The following is a 22,403-nucleotide window of genomic DNA, read 5'->3' as shown; positions in this document are numbered from 1 at the left end:
GAAAGTGTGTAGAAGTGACAGATAAGAGGGGAGGGAGGGAGTCGTGTGGAAGGAGAGATGACTGTCCGTGTACGTTAACGTGGAACGCGATGCTCGTTGTCGTGTGCGACATCCGTTCCACGTGCAATTGCTCGTCCTGATTTGGAGCTCGACTTCCTGTGACACAAACACGGTGCGATCGAGCAAAGAACGGAATGAGAGATCTGGGACCGTTTCTGTGCCTTTATCACCCTCTCATGCCTCTCTGAGGTCCCGTGAGCCTCTTGGAGAGAGATAGAGGGAGCATTTTAGCACCAAACTACTGCAATAACACACATGCCCGTCGAGAATCAGGGGTGAAATGCGCACAGAACAGTGACACAAGGCTTTCTGAATACTTCATGCCACTTAGAGCCCAATGTGTAGAGTCATTCCCTGAGATACAGGAAGAAGATAAAGCCTGTTAATGCATCCTCTCCTGACAGCCCTTAATCTCAGTCTCCCGTCTCCCTGTGGGACAGACAGACGGAGGCGAGTTCATGCATTCATTCAGCACTTGACTCGAAAGAATGTCGTCTGAATTCAAAGTAGCCTGAGTGAGACATATATAATATATAATGTTTTTTTTATTTTTTTATTTTTTTTTAAACTGTGTTTGTCAGGGATGAAACAACATTGCTAATTTAAAACCAGTAATTCACACAAAAAAAAAAAAATCTGCATTATTTACCTACCTTCATGTGATTCTAGACATGTATGCATGTAAACCTGTTTTCTGAATACATGTATATTTATAAATTATGGTTCTAAATTCAAATGTTTGTGGTCAGTTTGATTTTTTATTTTTTTTTTAATGGTTCACATGCTCGCCAAGGCTTTATTTATTTTATCAAAAATACAGTAAAACCAGTAATATTGTGAAATATTATTACAATTTAAAATAGCTGTTCTCTATTTCGATATATTTTAAAATTAAATTTATTCCTGTGATGCATAGCCACATTTCCGACAGCCATTATTCCAGTCTTTGGTTATTATCATCAATGTTGAAAACAGTCATGCTGCTTAGTATTTTTCTGGAAACGAATGCATTTTTATTTTCAGGATTATTGGATGAATATAAAGTTTAAAAGAACAGTATTTATTTGAAATAGTAACTTTCAGTAACATTATCAATGTCTTTATTCAGATCTTTGATCAATTTAATGTTTCCTTGTTGAATAAAACATATTAATTAAAAAATCTTACTGACCCCAAATGTTTAAATATTTCTTTGCATCATCCTGTATTTGAATTAAGAGTTTATTTAAATTAATAAATATATAAAAATCACCAGGCTGCTGTTTTAAAGCAGTTTTCCCAATATTCCTGATGCGCAATACACCCTCAGATAAACTCTTAAATGTCAAAGCTGCTCTCGAACTCTGGTGACCAATAATTCATATCCAGAGATTACAGTTTGCCCATAAAATGTGAGAGTGTGAAGAATCAGTGTCATCTCTACTCTCTGTGTGGGTTTGTGTGTGTGTGTTGGTGTGTTAAGCCTCAGTCCCCCTCTGCCTCAGGATCTCATGTTTGTCTCTGGTCTGCAGTTATCTTATTATAAGGCTCATGGTGTGCTGTGCCGTCTGACAGTCTCTCTACTGGGCTCCAGGTTCCACAATCACAACAGTGTGGAATCAGAGCTGATAACCCCTGTCATCTGGATTAATTAGGACTTTCTTCCGTCACTGATCGGCTTCATATCTCTCTCTCTCTCTCTCTCTCTCTCTCTCTCTCTCTCTCTCTCTCTCTCTCTCTCTCTCTCTCTCTCTCTCTCTCTCAAACGTGTTTAATACTGGATTACATTGCAGACTGGATTTGCTTTTGCCTTTAAGCATCTTGTTTTTCTAGTTTGTCTTAGAGTGATGTTTGCAAAGTCGAGGATCAGTATTATGGAGTATGCATTAGTGCTTTGCATGAAGCCCTAGTATTAAAGCAACTCCTTGCCAATGACCCTCAATGCCCTAAAAACCACATAGCAATGCCCTGGCAGCTGCCAAGAATGTCCTAGCAACCACCAAGAACATCTTAGCAATTGCATAGCAGCTCCCTGGCAATGTGCTAGTAAATTCTACATATGCAAACACTCTAGCCACCATCCAGAGCATCTTAGCAAATGCATAGCAACACCATAGCTACTGCCCTCTAGTTAGACTCTAGTAACCACACAGAACATCTTAGCAACCACACAGCAATGCCCTGGCCACTACTCACAGCACTCTAGTTGGACATCATAGCAACATTCTTGCAACCCCATGAGAACATCCTGGCAACCACACACACAAACCCTAGGATGGTGCTAGTGAGTTTTACACAAGCAAACACCCTAACAACCACCCAAAACAGCCATATAGAAACACCCTGGCAACCACATACAGCACCATAGCATCGTGCAAGTTTCACATGTGGAAAAACACATTTACTTAATTTGGTTCTCCGGTATCATGATCTGATGTTCTTTCATTGTATTTCCTGATCTGATCATGTGTTCCTGTGCTTGTAGTTTATATCAAAACCTTACTAATTGGAAAGATATGTCACAGATGTCCTCCCACATCTTATGATCTCTCATACGAGTCTGTGTGTGGTGCTTCTGTCTCTCTCATTAGCTGTGTGTGTTAATATTTTAGGCAGGTGTGTGAGGCTGTAAGGTGTGAACTCAGCGTGAATGTTAGAGTGAATATTTCAGGTGTGTGTGTGTGTGTATCAGAGTCTCATTATATCAAACCCTCGGGCCTCAAACCTCCAACAAATTTGTTGTAGAACTACACACACACACACACACACACACACACACACACACACACACACACACACACACACACACACACACACACACACACACACACACACACACACACACACACACACACACTGTATGTCTGTCCTGTCCCTTTTAGAGAGCATCTGTCTCGCTGTCTGCTTCATCTGTTTCTCCCTGAATTCTGACCATCACTCGCTCCAATCTAACACACCCTGAGAGAGAGAGTGTGTGATAGTTTTGACTGGCAGTGTGTGAAACATGAACCTGTTTGCCGGATGAGACAGGTGCAGGTTCCCTAGCAACCACCCAGAAAACTATAACTGCATATCAACACCCTATTAACCACCCAGAGCACCTTAGCAACACCCTGGTAACCACCAAGAACACCTTAGCAACTGCATCAGTGCCCTATTAACCTCCCAGAACACCTTGCTTCCTCGTAGCAACACCCTGATAACCACCCAGAACATGTTAGCAATCAAGTAGCAAAGCCTTGTAATCACACACAACACCCTAGAATGGTGGTAGTGAGTTTTACACACGTGGATTCCCTAGCAACCACCCAGAACACCTTAGCAACTGCAGCATTGCCCTGGCAACCACAACACCTTTGAATGGTGCTAGTAAGTTTTACACAGAAGAATTCCCTAGCAGCTACCCAGAACAGCTTAACAACCATATCAGTGCCCTAGCAACCACCCGGAACACCTTAGCAACCACATCAGTGCCCTGGCAACCAGACACAACACCCTAGAATGGTGCTAGTGAGTTTTACACAGGTGAATAACGTAGCAACCACCCAGAACGCCTTAATAAATGCATAGCAATGCCCTAGCAACCACACACAACACCTTAACAACTATATAGCAAAGCCCTATTAACCACCCAGAATAAAATCAGTTGACCATTAAGAGCTAGTACAGTCTAATTAGCACACAGACATATTTCATTCAATTGTTTTGCTTTTCACAAAAGCCTGTGTTTCAGAAGACTGTTGATACGGAGCTTAAAGTGCATTGTCTGTGTTTTCTGCTGACTTCAGTGCTGTGCGTGCAGCAAACGTTTGTGTGTATGGCTGAGACTTGCATTATCAAACCAGAATGTAGCACACAATGTAGCAGTTTGTTCTCTGTTATTAGGACATGCTAACTGTCCCTTTAATTCAGTAGACTGAATAAATATACTGATCGATGTTATCGAAATATAAAAATGCAAAAAGTCATGTGAGCTGTAGGCTTTGGAGTTTATTCAGAGTTAGGGAATAGAAATAGTCTCAGAATAATACCATTACGCTTGTGTGTATGTGTGTGTGTATTGAGGGCATGTTTATGCCTGCAGTTATTTTGCCTCTGAATCAGCCTGCTGGTGCTGAAACTGATACTAAAACACACTCACACACAAACACACAGTAGCCAGTGTATCACAAGTTCTTTCCATCTCTTTGTACTGTATCTGAACTGGCTAAAAGCAAAACGAGTGTTCATGAGAATCACACTGAGGCTGTCTTTGATGCTAGCTGCTGTTTCAATCACAAGTTAGCTGTTATGGATTTTTCCATAAGTTTATCATCTAAATAGAGGCTCTTACTGGCATTTTCTTTAGAAGATCTGGACACATTTTTCAGTCTGTGCTGGAGTGACTGATGTCTGTCGTTAGTGTTGGATTATATAAATGAGCTCTTAATGGATCAGATTCACTCATCTTTCTGAATGAATTCTGTTTTTTACTCTGTAAACGTGTGTAAATGCACAAGCTCCATTAAAACCATCATCATGCACGATGAGAGAGAGAGAGAGAGAGGCAGTCTATGAATAATACAGGTCGGTTTGAGGAACACATGTTCTCTGGCCACGTGCAAATGTAAAAGTGCTTTAGAGAAGAGAGCTAAACGTCACCAAACATATGAATCTCTTGCTCTTTTGTGTGTGTGTGTGCGTGTGTCTCTGTGTGTTTGTGTTCAGAATAGTATAATAACTATGGTATAATAAACTATTCATGAAAGTATATTATTCAGTGTTTATTAGAGCTGCATGAATTAAGGGGGATAATGTAATTGTGACTGTTCCGAAAACAGTTTTTTTTTGTTTTTTTTTTGTTTTTTTTTTAATAAATAAAAGCTCTAGGTTTGCTGTGTTTTTTTTTTTTTTTTTTTTGTAGTGCTGCACAATTTGGCCAGACTTGTGATTAGATATCAGTATGACTATTTAAAAATAATAATTAATTAATTAATTAATAATGAAAACAAAATATTTTTTTCATAAAATCTTTAAAAAATGTTTATTCAATAATAATCTTAAATTAAATAAGAAATATTACTATTGTAATATTTCACTAAAAAAAAAATTTAATTAATGAAGAAAAAATAATAACAGTAATGATAATAATAACAATAATACTAATATTAAAATACTAATATTTATGGCAGTCTTATGTTCATGATTTTTAAACGTTAAATTATCAAGCTTATTATTTACTTATAACTTATTTTACTTTATTTCAATTAATGTTTATTTTATTTCAAACTTTTTTTTTCTGGATTTAGTTTTAGTTAACTATAATAACCCTAGTTTGTCAGTAGAGGATGATCTTAAAATGGGGGTGCTATTACTGATAATTGAAAATTAATTTTGTTGAAATATCAGAATTAAATTTGCCTTGCGTATTCATAACTGTAAATCTTTCATACTGGTTATCTTTCCAAAGGCATAATCGTGCCAATATGTTTCATTTAGTTTGAGACTGCACAGTGCAATTGATGAACACATAAAACCTTGCAGAAAGTTAGTATCAGAGAGTATGAGAGTGTAAGGACGGCATTGACCCGTATGTGGCGCTGCGCTCTCATCGGCACCTCTGACTCCTCGCTCTAGTTTCTCAGTGAGGTGGGTGTTAATTGCAGGGTCCGCTTTGATGGCAGTAATTAGCCGTTGATCAGACCTTTAGTCCTCTAACGACTACAGACTCTCTGCAGGAGGTTGAGTGCGAGTGTGTGATTATTTTTAGCGTTCACACACACACACCTCCAGACATTGTTCCTCTGAGATTCACATCAGTGAAAGGGTGAACTAATAGTTCTGTGAGGAAGAGTTTCACCCACATACTTTCATCCGCGTGTCCACAGATTGCTGGTGGGAGGACATCTGAGAACATGCTTTCCGATGGAAAGAGAAAGAAAAGAACAAATTACACTATTATAGCCGTCTGCCACCATCACCACAATTACTGGTCGTTCAGAGAGAGAGAGAGCGTTGGGTTTATATGTGTAAAAGAGTGTGGACAGTCAGTAAAATAAACTTTGGAAATAATTTCTCAAATGTATATTTTTTCTAAATGTCATGTGATACGGAAACACCACCATTATGAACGATCTTCACTGGTTGTTTGAATAATTCCAGACTGACTGAACCCACAGAAGGACAAACAGCAGCTCTGGGTTTATGTTCAGAGATTGGTCACTGTTATATTATATTAATGATAATATAACTTATAATTATTTTAATGGTGCTTATCCAGCACATCATTGGTAATTAACTTTTTTTTTATTTGAAATACTTTATTATTTTTTATATTAATTTATTAGAAAATTGCAACAAAGTTTGTTTTAATAAATTTATATTTATTTAAATAAATGACAATTCACAATTTTTAAAAATGAAATACTTAAATTTAAAATTGCAACAATAAACTATTTTATTTCTTTATTTTAAAGTATTTATTTTAAAGTATTTAAGTTATATTATTTTGTATTTTTTATTTTTGTGTTTTTATACTTGGATTTAATTGAAAATTTATATATATATATATATTTTTATCTTCAAGTAATTCAAGTACTTAAATTTTATTAATTGAACATTTCAATGTAATAAAATGTTATTTTTATTTATTCATTTATTTATATGCAAATAATTAAATTCAAACACTTGAAATTTTATTGAGTATTGTAATAAAATTAAATTGTATTTAACAATTCATTGTTTTAAAAAATGAAATTTAATTAAACATTTTAATAAAATGTTTATTTTTCAATTAATTCAAGGTTCTACATTTTGAAACATCCTTATTTACAATTTATAGTCTCAATTTAGTTGATATTATACTACTACTACTACTACTACTACTACTACTACTACTACTAATAATAATAATAATAATAATAATAATAATAATAATGAAAAATAACAAAAAAATGCATATATTTTATTTCAATTGACAAGTTGTATTGTAAATTGTAATCAAGGAAAATTTGAGTACCCAAGTTTCATCAAATAATAGAGAAGTTATAATTTTGAGGATTAGTGACATCTTTATATTTCAAATATCAGTGAAGCACTGCTCATCTGTCAGAGTGATGGAGAATCTGAGTGTAGCATGAGATGATGCTCAGTCCATGTCTGATGTTACATGACATATTGACTTTGTTTTTGATTTATCATACAGGTATTCCAATACTTTCTGTTTGTAATATATCTTTAATACTCTTTTATTATTCCAGCTGTGTGTGTGTGTTCATAATCCACTTGTGTCTGTTAGACAATCTGGCAAATTGAAGATTTCATGACCTCCAGTTATCTCTCTCTCTCTCTCTCTCTCTCTCTCTCTCTCTCTCTCGCTCTCTATCTCTCTCTCTCTCTCTCTCTCGCTCTCTCTCTCTCTCGCTCTCTCATCCGTTCTTTCATTAAGTCTTCCACCTTGTTTCAGTTTCCATGGGCATTTCTGCATCATTAGTGTTAATGAAAACCTCTCGAGTAATTGGGGATTTCATCTGCATGTGTGTGTGAAGGTCGTGTGAAGGGCAGTGCATGCTGGGATTGATTGTAATCTATATTTTTGTTGCTGCTGTAAACGGTTTCATCTCTATTAGTTTGTTCAATGTGTGTGGATACCTCTTTTTCCTTCCACTTTCTATAATTGACATTTTTCTTCTGTAACAATTGAATTTCTTTCTATAATTGACATTTTTCTGTACTTAATATTTTGCATGTAAGTGAAATGCAGCTCATCTTTCAGTCGATGTGGTGTTTAATCGTCATTTCTCTTCATTATTTCTTTCTTTCTCTTTGTTTTTGTTTGTTTTCTTCGGCTCATTTTTACTGTTCATGCATTCTTTCTGCTTGTTCATTGTTTTTAGTCATTGATTAGTTTATTCTTTCCTTATTTTGCCCTTTCTCTGCCTCTCTTTCTCTCTGTTGTTGTTGTATGTCTCTTTCTCTCCGTCTGTTGAATCATATCAGCTGTGGTGTGGTCTTGATTGTGCACACTGGGCCCACGTCCCCCCACACACACACACACACACGCGCGCATGGCAGAGTGTTCTTGTTCCTGTCTCAGACATGTCATTGTGATGGTGTCCATATTGATGGTGTTGAAATGTTCTGTCTTGTTTTATAAAGCCTGTGAAAACACACACACACACAGAGATACAGATACAGTTCTGAAAGAAAGTGCGTATATGTGTGTGGTCTTTTTTTTTTCTTCATTTTTCAAGTCAGTCTTGTGTGGCACTGCTGTCAAAAATATAATCAGGAGAGACGGAGGTGTTGGTGAGCGAAGGAGAAACTGTAGGAGGTAAAGAGGGAGAGAGAGAGAGAGAGAGAGAGGAACAAGAGAAAGAAACAGACAAAGAGAGAGACGCTTGTATGTGTTTCCAATTACCAGCCAAAGTCACCTTCTCTTTCTCTAGTCTCCTGCATGTTTGTGTTTTTCATCATGTATTTTTAGTGTACTAGTAAATACATGTTTGATTTGTTCAGCCGTGTCTGTGTGTGTGTGTGTGTGTCCTCTTGAGGAAAGACCATAGTTCCACCCCCTGCCTCTGACCTCATTAGAGTGACCTCGTTAGAACCACGATATGGAGTGACTCTTAATTAACAGACCAATGCCGCCCCTACTCTTACTCAATGTCCTTCCCTCACTCAGAACTCAGAGAGAGAGAGAGAAAAAGCATTACTTATGGTGTTTTCCTCTTGAATAGAGCTGAACTCAAACTCCTGTAAGTGAACCATAAATAATAACCCAAAAATAAGTGAAATTCTATACAATGTGACTCGATCACAGCCAATCAGGGAACTTTAATATGAATTTATGTGGAGCGGGATTATGGACGAATGGGATTTCACTGGAGGTGGGGCTTAACAGCTTTTTTTGTTAATTTGATCACATTTAGTCCATTTTGATTTCATTTCATAGTATATTAATAATTATAGATACATATGATTGTTATATTTAGTTAAATATATTATTTATATATATACTATGTACTACTGGGGTTGGTGTTAGCTGCTTTTATTTGATTAAAAACTAAAATAATGTGAAAAAAATGACATTATATTATATATACTACTGGGGTTGGTGTTACATTAATACACTAAAATATTGTGAAATATAGATATAAAGCTGAATTGTCAGCATCATTACTCCAGTCTTCAGTGTCACACGATCCTTCAGAAATCACTGTGATATGCTGATTTATTTCTAATTATTATAATGAGGAAAAAAAGTCATGCTACTTCATATTTTTGTGGAAACTGTGATGCATTTTATTTTGCAGGATTCTTTGATGAATAGAAAGTTCAGAAGAACAGCATTTATTTCAAATATATATTTTTTGGAACATTTTAAGTGTCTTTGTCACAGTTAATTGAATGCATCATTGCAGAATTAAAATTGTTCTGTCATCTTCATTACAAGTGTGTCACTATATCCTGTAAAATATTTTTTTTAAAAATGAAATTGCACAATCCTGAAGACATCCAAGTTCATTTAAAGCATTCACCTTTAAGTCAAACTCTTGCGTGTCGCTCTCAGACCCCTGAATCAAGTGTGACACACACAGAGTGTGAAAACAAGTGACACCGAGAGAGTGATTACTTTTAGAGCTCTTCACTCGAGTGTGTGTGTGTGTGACTGGTTTCTCTCTGATTGTATGTGTTTCTGCTTCAACTCTTTCTATCTCGATCTCTCACGTCTGACTGCTTCCGTGTGTGTGTGTGTGTGCGCGTGTGTGTGTTTAGAGTGGTTAGCTGCAGGTTTAAAATTTTATAAAGCTGTCAGTTCTCGCTGAATTTCATTTCAACGGGTAAGTGAAGCTGACAGACGCTCTGAAGTGTGTGTGAGAGAGTTGCGCTTCACCCGTGTGTGACGCCTCACAACACACACAGACGGACAATATGAGGTCCACAGCTGTAGTTCACACACCTTCAGCACAGTATCAGAGTCAGTGTGTTCTCATATCAGGGTCAGATCTCACACACAGGAGAAAGACACACACAGTCTCATTCGTGTTTGTCTCTAAACTGCGGTCTTTGCTTTAAAGATGAGTGTAAGAACATACAGCAATCCATATTGGTATCAGGCAGCATTATTGTTTTGTTTTTTATTAAATTTTATTAATTCAATTATTATCAGTCTACTTAGGTCAACTTGAGAATATCAAATTTTAGTTTATTTTTCTTTGTCAGGTTCTAAAAGTACTACTGTACACAGTTCTCCATTGTTTCTGTTATATATATAGTATTTATAATATTTTAGTATTTTAGCATAAATTCTTCATTGGAGCTTTATAGAATAGAAACTCTTTTCATAATAATATAATAGAAACTCTTTTTTAAGTATCATTGATTCACTATTGTTTCATTAATATTTTTAAATACAGTTTCTGTTTTCTCTTTAGTTTAAGTAATTTTGTCATGCTTTGTCATTTTTATTAGTTTATGTATATATTTTTTGTTTATTAGTTGTAGTTATTTTAGTACTTCAGGTTAAAATAAATTGAGAAATGCTGCCTCATCAACTAGCTGAAATAAAAGTTTTTAAAAAAATATGTTACTTTGTTTACGTTAACTTTTATTTTATGTAATTTTTTTATGGTTTCTATGGTAGTTAACTATAATAAGTATGAATAGAAATAAAGAAAAAGAACAATAACAAAACTATAAATCATATTGGTGTTAATATATTCATTAATATAGTATAATATCTATATTAATATTATATTAAATATTCTTAATATTAAATTAATATAAATAATATGATAAATAAATAAGCTGTTATTCTTCACCGGTATCAAACTACAAACACTCTCTTAACCCTGAATCCATTTTAGCATTTTTGTCTTGATCAATTTCTTTTTTTCTTCTTCTTTTTTTTTTTTTTTTTTTTTTATAGTTTTTTTCACTTCTTACTCTCATTGAAAATATCCAAGGAACCTGGCATGGCATTAAAACACCAACCAGCCAAACCAGCGTTATTATTATTATTATTATTATTATTACATTTTTTTTAAAAATAGTTGTAAATACCTTATATGTTGTTATTCATTTTTAATATATAGGTATTAGCTATTGATATACATACTTATTGCTTTTCCCAATAATATATTACTATTACTGTTAGTAATATATAAGTTTATTGTAATATATGTGTCTGTGTTTTTAAGTGTATTTGTAAGTTGCTAATCCTTGGAAAGAGGATTTCACATTGGATTTGTGTGTGTGTGTGTGAGAGAGAGAGAGAGAGAGAGAGAGAGAGAAAGAGAGAGCAGCTGGTGTGTTTAACTTCAATCATTGATTTCCCTGTAGATTTTAGTAATGTAACATCTGTCTTTTAACCTGAGCTATATTGAGCAGATTAACCAGTCCTAAACCAGTTTGCACACACATACATGAGTGAGACCCCAGCGAGCATTTCTGCTGATGTTTTAGAGTATTCGATCGACAGTTGCTCGGATGTTCGGATGTGCATTTGGTTAAACGTCAATAACATGTTCATGTAATAATTGTCTGTGTCCTTCCAGTGCTTCTAGAGGCATGTGTATGTTTGAACACATGTACTGTATGCATGCACGCATGATGTTTTCTACACACCCCTGGCTTGGCCTGGTCAGAAATCATGGTGGGTTTGTTTTCCGCTCAGATGAGTTGACAGGGACGAAATTAAACCTACAGCTATCACACACACACACACACACACACACACACACACACACACACACAAGTCAAGTTGAGCTTTATTGTGATTCACACAGTGGAATGAAATGTTGTGTCTCGCAGGACCAAGGTGCTACATAATTATGAATAAATATAAACATAACACAATAGAAGTAAGAAACAAATAAGAAACCTATACATAGCCAACCTACTGAGAGTGGTAATCTAACTGAACATATACTATAAATATTAGACTATATATACATAATCTAATACGAACTATGCAAGTACTTTTACAAAAATACTGTACATGATATTGTGCAAAGAGAGGTATTTCATGTGCACACACAGTTCCCATGTTTCTGCTGGTGAGGTTACCTCAGTTATCTTACATTCGGCTTACACTGCATTAAAGATATAGAGTTTATCAAACCCATGATCTTGTTGTTCTTCCTGTTTCAGCTACAAGAATGTACCATTTAATTACTAATTATTAGTTAGTGATGTGCTTTTTTTTAGTTATGCCATTGATGTTTTTTTATATCATCTGTTTTATATTTTTTTATTTTTGTTTTATCATCACTACCTTTCAAAAGTTTCCTTTTTTTAAGAAATTAACACTTTTATTCAGCAAGGATGCATTACATTTATCAAATGTGGCAGTAAAGAAATTCAAAATATTTTTGTTTCAAATGAATGCTGTTCTTTTGAATTGTCTTTTCATCAAAGAATCCTGAAAAATAAAATGTTGCACATTTTCCACAAAAAAAAAAGAAAAAATATGAAGCAGCACCAGTTTTCAACATTGATAATCATAAGAAATGTTTCTTGAGCAGCAAATCAGCATATTAGAATGATTTCTGAAGGATCGTGTGACACTGAAGACTGGAGTAATGCAAAAGTCCACAGGAATAAATTACATTTTAATTTAAAATAAAATAGAAAAACTTTATTTTAAATGGCAATAATATTCACGGTATAATGATTTTTAATGTGTTTCTAAGCAAATTATTGCAGCCTTAGTGAAAACAACACAACTTTAAAAAAATATTTAGAAAGTCTTGTCGATCCTAAACTTTTGAACAGTACTGTAAAAAAAGGGGATATCTTGGCAGTCCAAATCACAGGATATTCTGTAAAAAATATTTTCTGTTACACATAAGAAAGAAAGTCAGATGGAACTGAAATGACAATAGAGTGAATAATTGATGGCAGAATTTATATTTTTGGCTAAACAAACCCTTTTAATCCATCATGATACAGCTGATGTGTGTGACGGTCAGTTTGGCTCAAGAACCGTTCATTCTTTCTTTCTCTCTAGTAGAACAGTGATGTTCTTATCCTTTATGGCCAGAGAAAGAGGCCAGATCCCTCGAGGATGAACTGAGAAAGACAGAATAAGAGATAATGTGCTTCTGAAGGTTGTGTGAGTGTCTGCGTGTTGTCTGCATGGTGTGTTTAATTGGATGGTCCACTGTGAACTCCAGTACAGAAAGAGGTCAAACCATCATAGCAAGACCCTTAGGAGAGTGCTGACGGCCTGCCGGCTGTGTGTGTGTGTGTTAGAGAGTGTGTGTCGGAGGGAGAACATCACAAAAAGAGACCGTGTGTGACTATGAGAGGCATAAAAACATACACACAGTGATGTGATTGTTTAAAGAGACAGTTCACCCAAAAGTAAAAAGTCTGTCATCACTTTAAGCTTGACCGATTTATTTCCAATTGTTATATGGAAAAGAGCAGCATTAGTATACCAATAAATGTCTTATTTTGTGCTTTCTGAAAAACTAAACTCATACAAGTCCTGAGGGTGAGTAAATGAGGACTGAATTAAAATTTTTATGGGACTGTCTCTTTAAGACAGACATTTTTGGTGATCTCAGACTGAAAATGTTGCATCCTGCTCAGCACACACACTTACAGTCTCCTTGAAGTGACATTGGATGTGTGTGTGAAATAGAGAAGAAGAAATCGTGTTGTGTTTCTGTAGGGCAGACCCTGAGCTGGTCTCGTGTTTGTTTGTTTTTTTTTTTTTTTTTGTGTGTTTGTTGGCTTTTCTGTCTGGCTTTGCTACTTGGATCAGATGCCTGAAGTCTCGCCCACAGCAGAGAATAAGAAATGGTGCGTCTTCACAAGAACAAACACAGATACAGTTTTTGAAGATGATCCGTGTGTGTTTGATGTGTTTGATATCTGTAGGCCAATGTGTGTGAGAGAGTTCATCGGGTTTATCTGCTGTTGACAAATGTTCTCATGTCAATGCAAGTTTTATATATACACACACACACACACACACACACATACACATACACATACTGCCATTCAAATGTTTGTGGTCCGTAAGATTTTTTTCAAAGAAACTTTTATTGATCAAGGATGCATTGCATTGCTTAAAAGTGACAGTAAAGACATTGATACTATTATAAAAGGTTTCTGTTTCAAATAAATGTTGTTCTTTTGAACTTTCTGTTAATCAAAGAATCTTGATAAATAAAATGTACCACATTTAAAAAAAAAAATGAAGCAGCAAAACTGCACTGATAATAATCAGAAATGTTTCTTGAGCAGCAAATCAGCATATTAGAATGATTTCTGAAGGATCATGTGACACTGAAGACTGGAGTAATGATGCTGAAAATTCAGAAATTACATTTTACATCATATTCACATAGAAAATTGCAGAAGAGACCTTTGCAGACTTAGTGACTACATACTTTTTGAACTCTGTGTGTGTGTGTGTATGTATGTGTGTATATATATATATATAGTATCTTAGTTGTGTTTTATTTGTTGGTTCATTTTTTTTTTTTTGTTTGTTGTTTAGCAGAAATGTGTTTTATTTCAGCAGTAAAGTATAAAGCAACTGCTGTTCATTTTTGTTCAACTTTGTTGTGCATAGTTTTGAACAGATTTTGCACCCAGAACATTTATTTAATGCAGAGATTTCCAAATTTAATATTAGTAATTTGTTAATATTAAGATATTGTATATTTCCAATTCATATTTCAAATGAAAATATTTTATATTTCATAAATGAATAAACCAGTCTGATGATTATCTGATGTTGGTCACATGGTATGCAGATAAACAGATCATTTGCTTCATATTTTAGTAAAATATTTTGTAAAAATATATATATATATTTTTTTTTACTTTTTTTATTATTATTATTATTATTATTATTAATATTGTTATTATTATTATTTAATTACTCTCTCTCTTTCCCTGTCTCTGTCATTAGAGGGCAGTGTTTGTCAAGCATCACACTATTTTCATTTTCATTTCACACACACAGTGTCATTGGTGAAGTGTAAGTTGTAGCAGCTGTTGTTTAAGAGCCGTCAGTGTTTGTAATTACATGTTGGAAATATACACTGATCTATTAACACACACACTCAAACACACACTTGCGTATCTCTCGTATCTGCTGCATCCACACTGACCAACCTAAATCCTGTTAGATAGATCTGTGTGTTATTGATGTCCTTGAGTGTGTGTTTAATTGTTTACTGAAATGTGTGTTTGTATTTGCACAGATGTGGATCGATGTGTTTTGTTTCTTGTGTGTGTGTGACCTTCATATTTGTGCACACACTCACCTCAGCATCTTATTAACTTCACAACATCCAGCGTGTGTGTGTGTGTGTGTGTGTGTGTGTGTGTGTCCTGCTCTCTGGAGCTCTGAGCTGTGAAGGAGGGACAGATTGACTGAGTCATAGACCAGTTTCACTTATTGCCCTCGTGTGTGTGCGTGCGTGTAATTAGGTTGCTGTAATTGCTGTAGTAAATCTTGACGTGAGTCTGTGTGTGAGCTGATGGAGCGTTGATTTAAGATCATTACTCTGTGTGTGTGTGTGTGTGTGTGTGTGTGTGTGTGTGTGTGTGTGTGTGTGTGTGTATGTGTGTGTGATGCGTTCCTAATCTATCCTCACATTCCTGGAAGTTAAAATATGATTGTGTTCAATTTGTGTGTGTGTGTGTGTGTGTGTGTCTGATCAGTAAGTCAAGTCACACTGTGTTTGTGCGTCACTGCTGCAGACCTTTGTGGCCAGAGGAGCGAACACACACACACGTTCTCTCCTGAGGTCACTTAGGGTCAGTGTCACAGTCAAGAAAACGCATTAAAATTTGTTTGCCAAAAAAACAACTTTATCACACTTATTCTCTCCATCATTTGACAGGCTGTTGAATGTAATTAAACACTTTAATTGAAATAAACAAGTCTGTGTGTGAGGAAAATCTGAAATCTCATGCTAGAAGACCCTTTCCAGGGTGTATTTTTTTTTTTCATTCTTGTCACTCTTTAATTTTCTGTAATAAATCAGTCTAAATGTTTAGAAGTGAAATGCTGCAGTTCACAGTTGCTCCAGTAGATGGCAGTAAGACACCACAAATAGATTTATACAGTCAGCTATACAAAATAAAATTAAATATTTAATATATGCTTTCCTTTATACATTGATCTAATTTTAATTTGAAATATTGATGTTGTTGTTGATTTGAAAAATAAATAAAATTAAATATTAAATAAAACTAAAATGTATTTTAAAGAATCCTTAGAACAAAATATTTCTTTCCTGTAACTGCACAAGATGAGCAATATAACTGACAATTGATTGTGATTTTGTATTGTATTTAATTAAATATTTCAATTGATTTTTGTTTTATGTAATTATACCATATAAATGATATTCTTATTAATACAGAAAAAAAACAGATTATATTCACTATTTTTGTGTGTACAAGATGAACATAGTTGTGTGTGTGTGTGTGTGTGTGTGTGTGTGTGTGTGTGTGTGTGTGTGTGATGGTCTTCATACTTATTTTACCCTTGTTATTTTTGAAGTTTTCTAAAACAAATTATATTTACAATTTCTTTAACTGTAAATGTACAAGATGAGCATAGATAGCTGACAGTTAAATAATTTATGAATGTCATTGTCTTACCAGCTTATGTAGGAAAAACAAAAAGTAGACAACATATACAAAAATATTTAATAATATCATTCAAACAGTACCATGTTTTTTGGACCCTGTGATTTACGGTATTTACGCTTTAAATGATTTACAGTAAAAAAGACCATATAAGATGTTGATATATATGTATGTATGTGTGTGTGTGTGTGTGCGTGTGTGTGTGTATCAACATCTTATATGGTCTTCTTAAAAAATAGGGTAAATCTCAGGGTCCAAAAAACATGGTACTGTTTGAATGATATTATTAGTTATTTTTGTATATGTTGTCTACTTTTTGTTTTTTCTTCATAAGCTGGTAAGACAATGACATTCATAAATTCTTTAACTTTTTTTCAATGTAATTTACATTTTCTTTTAAATATGCAAAGAAGAATCTGATTCACTATTAGAAATTAGTTTTATATGATTCTGTATTCAAAATGTTTTGGACACATTCAAGCCACTGAATTTTATACCATTATTTTTTTGTGACTTACACACTTTTTAGATGTTATTATATGCAATATCTACTAAATAGCTCATCTTAATATTTTGTACACTGCAGTTGCACTGTTCATGCACCAGGGGTGCGCAAGTGAGCATGTTTGAAACCCCGCCCACAGTCCGTCCCCCCGAGTCTGACCCTCCCATTTCCTTTTGGTCCACCCCGCCCCCGTCACACCACACCCTGCCATCTGGCACTGAGTCACCCCTTCACTCCCCCTCATTCTCTCCGCTTTCATTCCTTCTCCACACAAAAACAGGATGAAGGGCCCCTTTCAGCTTGAGGTTACCCTCGGCAACCAGAGCCCTGGAAACTCCCCGAAACACACACACACACACACAGACAATCATGGACATTTCAAGTTTAAAGTGACGGCATCTCTCATCAGCTGCTGCTGTATTTTACATTTAAAGCCCCAAATGACCACCTGCTCTCTTTCTGTCTCTCTCCAGCATCTGTCCCTCTTTCTTCTCATTCTCTCTTTGTGCTGAACTCTCAGCATTCCTGCAGGCAGCGAGTTTGTGTTCTATTAGATTACTGAAGTATGGAGTGTGTGTGTGTACTTGCTGACAAGTCCCTTTCTCTCAAGAGGAGAAACATTCTTTCCTTGAAGACTTTGTGTGTAAAAGTGCTTGCGTGTGTTTATAGATGTGTAATGAAGCACTTTATACTGTTTCAAATTAGATTCTTGGAATGTTGGAATATAACAGAGTTTACAGTAGATCCACAAAGGACAGGGTTTTTTTTTTTTTTTTTTTTAATCAGAAAAGCTTCAGTAAAATATAAGAAATCACAACAAGACATTCAAGTGACATCAACACTGCAAAATATCTGTTCCCTAGACTATATGTATTTCAAGTTCTAGTGTAACGTTTAGTATAAACTTTACTCCAAATTTCAAAATCAAACTCTCTGAAAGCTCTCTCAGGTAAAGTTGGGCGTTTTGAAATAAGTTTAATGTAAGTTTGTGCTGAAGTGTGTTAGTTTGTCCACTAGAGGCGCCGGCGCTCCTTCATAAACTTCCAAAGAACAAAGGAGGCTGTCTTCAATACACTTTAAACTAAAAATAATCTCTAATGAAAGAGACCAGATAAAAGAACAAAGTTTCTGTCTGTGTGAGTGGATTGCATTGAGCTTGTGTGTGGTTTGCTGATGAGCTTTAACATGCTGGACGTGTCTGTCTGTCTCTCTCACTCTGACCTTCCACTCGCATAAACTCTTGCCTTGTATGGGAAAAGAAGTGTGTGTGTGTGTGTGTGTGTGTGTGTGTGTGTGTGTGTGTGTGTGTGTGTGTGTGTGTGTGTGTGTGTGTGTGTGTGTGTGTGTGTGTGTGTGTGTTTAAAGTGAGAATCAGGAGTTCCAGAAACAGCAGACATGATGTCTGTGGTTCACGCTGAACTAATAAATGGAGAAATGCAATGAAAAGTGGAAAAACAGCTGGACACTTACAGAAATAAACACAAACTTTGTGTGTGTGAGAGAGAGTTAATGGTTTGAAGTATTTATAGTTTGTCCCAAGACGTGGAGCAATCTATAAGAAGTGTAACCAGTACTCCCTTTAAAGACATTTTGGAAATGTTGTCATTTGAAGAGTATACACACATGAATAATATACAGTATATTATAGCAAGATATATATTATATGTTAACATATGTTAGTAAATGATTAATATATAATATTGTTTATTATATGTATGTATTTAAGTGCTAAAAGTTTTCTTGTATGTTTTAGTTTTGTCTGTAGTCATTATAGTTGTCTTTATGGAGAGAAAACACACACACACACACACAATAATGCTAAATGATATATCCTGAATTGAAGGTGTGTGTTTGAGCTCTTTTGTATGAAGCAGCTGTGTACTGAGACTGGATGCCATGAGAGGAAGATAAAAGCCTGAATGGATGAATTGACCTCAGGCAATACAAAAAATACAAAAGACAGCAGGAGTTTTACAGCACAATCCAGAAACAATAACATTAAAGAGCCTGGGTTTGATACTGATTGTGCAATCTCTCTCTCTCTCTCACACACACACACACACACTTAAATGTAATGTTAATGTAACACAGATGTGCTGTGGTTGTGCTGCAGTTCTCACTGTGACCTGCAGAGGTGCCATTGGATCATAAATGAGTTTTGGAATCTCATTTTTGTGTGTGTGTGTGTGTGTGTGTGTGAGAGAGAGAGAGCAAGAGAGAAACCAGCAGCCATTTTGAACATAGATCCCATTTTATGAATGCCATCACTGGCTGAGCGAAGGATCAATCACACACTGACCCAGTGACTGAGATTACAGCCCATAATGTGCCCTAGTCAGATTAGTTGCAGATTCAAGATTTTTATGATTTAAGATTTTTATTTTATTAAGCATATTTCAGATACAGTGGTAATTCAAAGTGCTTTGGTGTAAAATGGGTGTAAAATAACAACAATAAAAAGTAATGTGTGTGTGTGTGTGTAGAATTTATAAAATAAAATAAAAAGGAAAAAATGTATTAAAGCTAAAAATTTAGCTTTACTCTCTGGATTATTTAAGGTTTTTTTGTTGTTGTTGTTGTTGTTTTTGTTGTTGTTGTTGTTGTTGTTTTAGGATATTCTTTATTGATCATTCATAAAATCAAGTAAATGTTTCATTTTAGCCTTTGGGCGTGGATCATGTAATTTTTATATTTATATCTAAACAAACATGTTTCAGCACATCCTCATTTAGTTCTGTGTGTGCTACATAAGTGAACATGAGCAGCCATTCTTATGAACTACTTTGTAAAACTGAGAGTGAAAGTGTGTGTGTGTGTGTGTGTGTGTGTGTGTGTGTGTGTGTGTGTGTGTGTGTGTGTGTGTGTGTGTGTGTGTGTGTGTTTGCAATATAGTCCAGAGCTGCTTTACTCTCTTGAGCGTTTCCATATGCTGCTGTAACTCAATACACACACACAGATGCCAGACACGAATGTACTGCTCGGAAATCAGGTACAGAGAGAAAAAAATATCAGTTTGAAAGGAGCCTGAAAATGGAGGAGAGAAACTATTCAGAGAGACAGAAGAGAAAGAATAAAGGACAGAGTGTGAGAGGACAGAAGAGAATTACAGGCCAGACTGCAGTTAGAGATGAAGATGTTTATCTGATCTTGATTGTGTGTTTCAGTGATTATCACACACACACAAGCTGATGGTCATCGTAGGCTGTGTGTGTGTGTGTGTGTGTGTGTGTGTGCGTGTGTGTGTGCGTGTGCGTGTGCGTGTGCGTGTGTGTGTGTGTGTGTGTGGTGTTTCTCTGGAGACTCGTCAGTAGTGTGAACTTCAGTCTTCATGTTACATTAAAGCTGTTGGGCGTTTGACTCTCGACCCCGAGTCCTGACCTCTGACCTGTGACCTCCTCCTGCTCCTCACAAATCTGTCTTTAGAACAGAGATGCCAACAAACTTGTGTGTGTGTGTGCACAGAGATATCTCTTTTCTTTATTAGATACTTCCTATGCTTTATGAAGTTGAGTCTCTTTTCTTTGTAAATTTGAGTTATGATATCATTTTTACTGCTATCAAGTACATGCATGCAGATACAGTAACATGCACATTACCTTTTTAAAATTCATCATCAAAGTTGCTTTTTTGCAGTTCACTTAAATAGTCCTTCAATATAGTGTTGAAATTGCAAAACTGTTAAAAATGTTCTGTCATCGAAAGAGTTGTAATTGAAATATAAATATTAAATGAAAAACCTAAAATTAGTAATTTTGCCTTGACAACTAACTGAAAAAAGATTCATTTTAGTACTAAAACTGAAATAAAATAGAAATAGGAAAAAAAAACTAAAACTAGAAATAGAAATAAAACAAATAAAATTAATAAATTGCAGTTACTAAATTACTAAAGTTTTATTGTTAACTAATACTACTAAACATTGTTTTCTGTAATTTAAATAAAGCTGGAATAAAATGAAATATAAATATTATGTGAAAAACCTAATAAAACGAGAACTAAGATCTAAATATAGAAAAAAAAAAGCTAAACAGAAATTTTAAAAATAACATTTTTAAAAAATACTCAAATTACTAAAACTGATATAAAATTAATGCTAAACACAAAATAACAAAAAAAAAAAAAAAAAACTTAAAATTGCTACAACTAAAACAAGTGAAATCTAATAAATTATTGAATGTTGTAATAGTATATAAGTAATACTAAAACAATGCTGTCGTATGTCAAATTAATTTTTAAAAGTATAGATATTCAATCTAGTCTCTCAAATAGCATGGTCATAAAAACTGCATATATGATTATTATAACAATTTGAAACTTGTTTGAAGTACTTACAGATCAAGTATAGCCCATAAAAGCCCTGGACACCGGTGTCACTACTCGATGTGTCATGTCAGCTCATTTATTCTCTGTGAGGACAGTGAAACACTGTATGTGTGAGTGTGTGTGTATGGGAGAGATATGGCTCCAGCCTTCAAGAAACATCATTTCCAGGTCCTTTTTGAACACGAGGCCGATATCTCAGACACTCTAATATTTACCCTCTCTCTCTTTTTCTTTCTTTTTCTAGGTAAGAAGGATCAAGAGGCATCTGAGGATAAGAAAAATGCTCAAAAGAAGAAGGTGAAGGAGTTGAAGGTACTCGACTCCAAAACATCCCAGAATCTCTGTGAGTAACAGCCGAGCATGAATCTGCATTCAGATGTGAAATATCTCACTAGTTTAACACCGTCATTTATAATGTTGTTTACTCAGAACTCTGTGTGTGTCTGTGTGTGTTGCAGCTATATTCTTGGGTTCAAACAGGATGCCTTATGAAGAGATGAAGAATGTCATCCTGGAGGTCAACGAGAAAGTTCTCACTGAAAACATGGTGCAGGTATGATTGAGTGTGTATGGAAAGGTCATATTCAGTCCACTCTTAAGTTGATCATTGATGTCCATTTGACATCGGAGTTTGGTTCATTTAATAAGTCTGAATTTTGTTGTGCACCAGTAAACCACAACGCTTGTCACAAGCCCACTCAAAAACAGGGTTCAGTTCACATGCTTCAGGACCTTTCAAAGTTATTGTGAAAGCAATCTGGCTTAACTTGTATAGTACATCATAATGCATGTTTCTTTTTTTTTTGCATGCAAAAAAAAAAAAAAAAAAACCTTGGGTTTACTGTGTTGAGATCCTTAATCTTAAAATGCAGGACATTTCGCTTCAGTATCAAATGAAAGCAAATTTGCTCCTGTTTACTTTTTTTTTTCT

General features: G+C 35.1%; 1 protein-coding gene across 1 annotated transcript in view; it reads left to right on the top strand.

Moving 5' to 3' along the window:
- The window catches only part of LOC109065888 (protein diaphanous homolog 1), a 77,915-nt gene that overhangs the window by 38,383 nt on the left and 17,129 nt on the right, over positions 1–22,403 (top strand). The window contains 2 exon segments of the mRNA XM_042769650.1: positions 21,717–21,815; positions 21,931–22,025. Coding sequence (XP_042625584.1) covers positions 21,717–21,815; positions 21,931–22,025 — 194 coding nt within the window.

This window comes from Cyprinus carpio, chromosome A14 (assembly GCF_018340385.1).
Source record: "Cyprinus carpio isolate SPL01 chromosome A14, ASM1834038v1, whole genome shotgun sequence".
NCBI lineage: Eukaryota > Metazoa > Chordata > Actinopteri > Cypriniformes > Cyprinidae > Cyprinus > Cyprinus carpio.
This window is presented reverse-complemented; position numbering and strand designations above follow the sequence as displayed.